Raw genomic sequence first — 5,400 nt, forward strand, 5'->3', positions numbered from 1 at the left:
GTATAATTAAAATTGTCCATCATCACAAAGATTCAAAACGTATTGAGCAATCATATGATAAATATTATGATTTGTGACATAATTAAAAATGATAATACGATATTAATTGTCATATTTACAGAGCTAAGATCACAGTGCTTATTTACTCGGTAATGTTGGTTCGTTTATAAATGTATATTTTACTTTAAATATTAGTTGCATTATTAGTACTTTGTTTTTTTATTTTAAATACATATAAACATTTTAATAAATTATAATATATTCTTTCTGTTTTATCTCTAAAGTGTGTATACAGTGCTCAGCATAAATGAGCATAGATATATACATTAGATGTCGCCTACCCTGTTGTTGTCTATTGGACGGAATGCGTCAATAGAGCCGCCATTTTAGTACAGGGTAGTGCTCCTTTGAAATGAATGCGGGACCAAGCTGCAGTGGAGGACTGTGGCCATCCAAAGCCAGAGATATACACATATACACATATATCTGTGATTGGCAATTTTCCTGGATGTGAGTATGCAATTATTTTTTCTACACTTTCTCTATCACTTTTCTACATTGATGTATCAGTGATCGCACAGGCATTCCTGAAAAACAGCTTGTGTTTGTGTGTATGGAAATGTACTATCCACCCTCCATGTTAAATTAGATCTAATCCGTGTCCTGAAACACCCCTCCTCTACTGCTTTCACTTCCCATTCTGACGGAGGGAGCGATTCGTTTGTCAATGAATCTCCGTTATGAACGACTTCTTCACTTAGCCGACAATAATAAAAGTTTCTGGCAGCGCAGCATCTCGTTGTCATATTTCTTTTGCATTGTTTGCTGATTTTATTCAACAAAACTAGCATAAGCCGAGTGTTTAGTGTGAGTTGGTGGTGCTGCTTGCCTTATGCTGAATGCAGCAAGTGACTGTTATCTGTCTTAACTAAGTTCTATCTTAACGTTACCTGTGTAGCACAAAAGTTCATGACATACAAAAACGTAAAAAACTTAATATTACCTATGAAATGTTCTGCCTTTGTGCTTTGTTTTCTTTGTTTGCTCATTACTACACCCGTAGACAGCGCTAAAGTCCAGCATTTTCGCGTAATAACACTGTCTTGACTAGTGCGGCTCAACGACACTTTTCCTGGGAGCACTGTACAAATATGGCAGCACAATTGACGCATGCTCAGGTTCCCTATGCAATATCTAGTGTATATATCTATGATAAATAAGTACACCCCATTTTGAAATTGAATATTTTTATGAATTTCTCAGCGAATATAGGTCAGATATTTTGGTGCATTTGAACAAAACAGATTTATTAAACATACCTATATATTAAAATAACATTTTAGTCACCGGTCAGCTATAGAAATAGGAAAATAATACATTTAAATTAATGTGAAATATTGCAAAACAATAAAAGCTAAATTTCAATTAAATTTTGTATACACTTTTTGCATCTCTTGATTTTTGCACTTTTTAAAAAATTTTTTTTTAATATTTTCCCCTAACATATACAGTTAAAAAATTAGTTAAATTTTTTTTCTGGTGCTCCTAATTTTTTTCTGATGCTCCTAAGTTTTTTTCTGGTGCTCCTACATTTTTTTCTGGTGCTCCTATTTTTTTCTGGTGCTCCTACACTTTTTCTGATGCTCCTAAGTTTTTTTCTGGTGCTCTTAATTTTATTTCTGGTGATCCAAAAATTTTTTTCTGGTGCTCCTAAATTGTTTTTGGTGCTCCTACACTTTTTTTGATGCTCCTAAGTTTTTTTATGGTGCTCTTAATTTTTTTTCTGGTGATCCAAAAAAAATTTCTGGTGCTCCTAAATTGTTTTTGGTGCTCCTACACTTTTTTCCGATGCTCCTAAGTTTTTTCTGATGCTCCTAAGTTTGTTTTTTTTTCTTGTGTGTGTTCCTATTTTTTCTGGTGCTCCTAATTTGTTTTTGGTGCTCCTACACTTTTTCTGATGCTTCTAAATTTTTGAAGTTGGAAAGTTGGGAGCACCAGTGCTACCAAGTAAAAAAGTTCATTTCGAGCTCTGCCACACAGAATCTATTGGCCCAATTCAGCACGATTGTCTAACCAGCGGTGTACATACAATATACAAAAGGAACATAACCATTTTTTAAAAACGTCTGATGGTAAATCATACTAAACGTTTATTATTTTAGGTCCGTTAGGATTACCTACATGATTTACATTTGATAAATGCCAGAATAGTAAGATAAATTTTTTTTGAGAATGTTTTATTAATTTCTAGACAGTCAAAAGTTTACATGCATTTTCTTGGGATTTTTTATCTTTGCTTTTAAACTGTATAACTTTGTTCAAATGTTTTGGATAGCCTTTCACAAGCTTTTCACAATAGTTTGAATGAATTTTGGCCCATTCCTCCTGACAGAACTGGTGTAACTCTGTGATCTCACTAGCCCGGGTGTATTTTTTTTGTAGTCCTCAAATTCATTCACTGTAGGCTTTACTAAGCTAACTCTGTAAAAGCTAATATCTCCCTTTGCATTGAACTTCGAGCGTCTTACATTCAGAGATGTTGTTTACGTTCACAGCTACATTACACATTAAAACATGATATCATGGTGGACCACCGCTTTAAAAAGTCTGTTGTGGAAAGTGAAATATCCTGTTTAGCTGGTTAACTGAGCAGATCAGTACAGTAGTCTGTTAGTGGTAGTAGTCTAGATAAAATAGATCATATCTTTGCATGCAAGGATTAAAACATGATTCTGCATTTGATCACCATTGCTGTGAATGAACAGTGAAGACCATTATTCATGGCTGATATGAGAGGTATCATGTGAGGCAGTTTAGTGGTTGAACATGAAAAGCGAAAGTAAAATTGACAAAAAACTAACGTAGAAAAGACAAATCTTTGACACGTTCAGCTACACAATAAAGCATTACTAAAGAGGCTTGTTATGAAGAATAATATGCAGGATTAAAGAGAAAGTTCAAGCAGACATGAATATACAGTTGAAGTCAGAATTATTAGCCCCCCTTTAATTTTTTTTTATCAAATATTTTCCAAATAATGTTTAGCAGAGCAAGGAAATTTTCACAGTATGTCTGATAATATTTTCTTTTCTGGAGAAAGTCTTATTTGTTTTATTTCGGCTAGAATAAAAGCAGTTTTAAATTTTTCTTAAACCATTTTAAGGTCAAAATGATTAGCCCCCTTTAAGCTATATTTTTTTCGATAGTCTACAGAACAAACCATCGTTATACAATAACTTGCCTAATTACCCTAACCTACTTAGTTAACCTAACTAACCTAGTTAAGCCTTTAAATGTATAGAAGTGTCTTGAAAAATATCTAGTACTGTCATCATGGCAAAGATAAAATAAATCAATTATTAGAAACGATAATAAAACTATTATTTTTAGAAATGTGCTAAAGAAATCTGCTCTCCTTTAAACAGAAATTGGGGGGAAAAATAAACAGAGGGGGGGCTAATAATTCTGACTTCAACTGCAAGATGGTTCATTTTTCACCACGATGAAGGTGATAGGTGAAGTTTAGCTAAAAATTGTTTTACTTAATTACAAAAATGAATCTACTAGTACTCACTCAGTATGACAATGAGTCAATTAACAGCACATTTTAACTCCTGTGTGAACTGTCCTGTTAAAGGAGTCATGAACTGAGAAACTACAATCCCCTTGATCTTTTGACCTATGGGAGTTCATAGTACTATAAAAACATCTTGTCAGTTTCAGATCTCAACACTTTGTATTTCCTCTTAAATCAGCTCATATTAAAGGCAGTCCACAAAAACGACAGGTTCTGGAATGTCTTACTATATGATGTAATAGGCTGGATAAGCTCCGCCTCCACATAAGATTGACACCTACTTCTACTTCACTGCTTGTTAAGCTCTGTTAATATGCAAGTTTGTCAGCCAATCAGAGCAGTGTGCGTTTACTTCTGAGTCTACAGTTGGCCACGCCCATCCAAACAAAGCATTCTAATTAAAAACAGCACAGAAAATAGCCAGATACTTATTACTTTTTCATGTAAAAAACTTTTAAAAATCATAAACGCACCTTAGAGAGTTCTATAGTTAGTTCATGACCCCATTAATACATAAGCAATAAAATCGGACCGAATATTAAAAAAAGGCAAAGCAGCAAGATTGGAAAGCCAAACTAATGGCTGGATTTACACACTAAAAGCACCATAGTGGTTTGTGATATTAGAGTAAACATACACTAAAGCCTGACCTACGTTTGACCACATAGCAGAAGTGGTTGAATTAGGGCGGCTGGTGTTCCTGCGATGTCCACGGAGGATAAACGAAGCGCAGTTTCCCCTGAGACGCCCAGCGGCTGTAAATCAGTTTCTCTGTGATGAAGCGATGGCCGCCTCTCTTGGCGTGTTCGTGAACGCGGTACATGCGACACTCATCCAGATGCAGCGGCTCATAGTAGTGGTATGGCACAAATGAGTGGTTAGCATTACTGCAAAACAAGCCAGAGCAGAGATGTTAGCTGACTGCATCATGACAAATACCGTTTTACACAAGAGACCAGCAAAAAAAGCATGAATGATCAGATATCCTGTGACTCAATTTTAAGTCAATGCTGGATTGGAATTTTGGGACAAAACATACATAAGTAATTATAATATTTTATTTATTGTTAATTCTAACACACTTGTAAACAATCGCTCCATCGGGCTCGCGCGGCTCTTGGTCCTGCCCACACTTTGCGACTTGACCATACTTGCGACGTGTAGTTACATTTTTACTACGACGGCCACGGCGAGGGCTATGCGTCCACGTGTAGGCCACGCTGTAGCATACGCGTGCGCTTGACGCAGAAGTATAAATCAGCCTTCAGTGTTATTGGACCTCAGTGCTGCATTTGATACATTCAATCGGAATGTTCTCGTCATGACAGGCTCGAAAATGATGTTGGCATTACTGGAACTGCATTGGCCTGGTTCAGGACTTATCTATCTGAATATTATACATTTATCAGTTAATGAAGAGCATCATACCGATCAAAAGTACACTGTGAAGTAGCAGTTCAGTTCTTGGGCCCCTACACAATTTTATATCTCCTCTCAACCTCACGAAATTAACAGATTAACAGTTAAATTCACTAAAACTTCTATGTTCAGCTGCTTTGACACAACCTACATTGTAAAAGCCCTAAAGAAATAAAGATGAATTGAAATTGGAATGTAGAAAGCAATTTTCACAAAAATAATAAAAAAAAACATTTATAATTTTGTAATTATTAATAACAGATAACTAATTGTGTCAGCGCAATAGCCTAATGGTTAGCGCGTCGACATATGGTGCAGTAGCACATCAGGGCGTCCCGAGATCCTGGCTCAAGGACATTTCCCTGCCCTACCCCCTCTCTCTCTGCAACTTTGCTTCCTGTCTA

At 35.7% G+C, this 5,400-nt stretch overlaps 1 protein-coding gene across 3 annotated transcripts in view; it reads right to left on the reverse strand.

The window, feature by feature from the left end:
• Positions 1–1,801: 1,801 nt before the first annotated feature.
• The window catches only part of st6galnac4 (ST6 (alpha-N-acetyl-neuraminyl-2,3-beta-galactosyl-1,3)-N-acetylgalactosaminide alpha-2,6-sialyltransferase 4), an 8,675-nt gene continuing 5,076 nt past the window's right edge, over positions 1,802–5,400 (reverse strand). The window contains exons 6-7 of one of the 3 annotated variants that reach the window (XR_015519689.1): positions 4,006–4,464; positions 1,802–3,003 (exon numbers count right to left, since the gene is read on the reverse strand). Coding sequence is in view for 1 of the 3 variants with exons in the window: in NM_001045370.1 (NP_001038835.1) it covers positions 4,260–4,464 (205 nt within the window). In the remaining 2 variants the exon portion in view is untranslated. 3 annotated transcript variants of the gene reach the window in all.

The sequence above is a fragment of the Danio rerio genome, chromosome 21 (genome assembly GCF_052040795.2).
Source record: "Danio rerio strain M-AB ecotype USA chromosome 21, GRCz13ab, whole genome shotgun sequence".
NCBI lineage: Eukaryota > Metazoa > Chordata > Actinopteri > Cypriniformes > Danionidae > Danio > Danio rerio.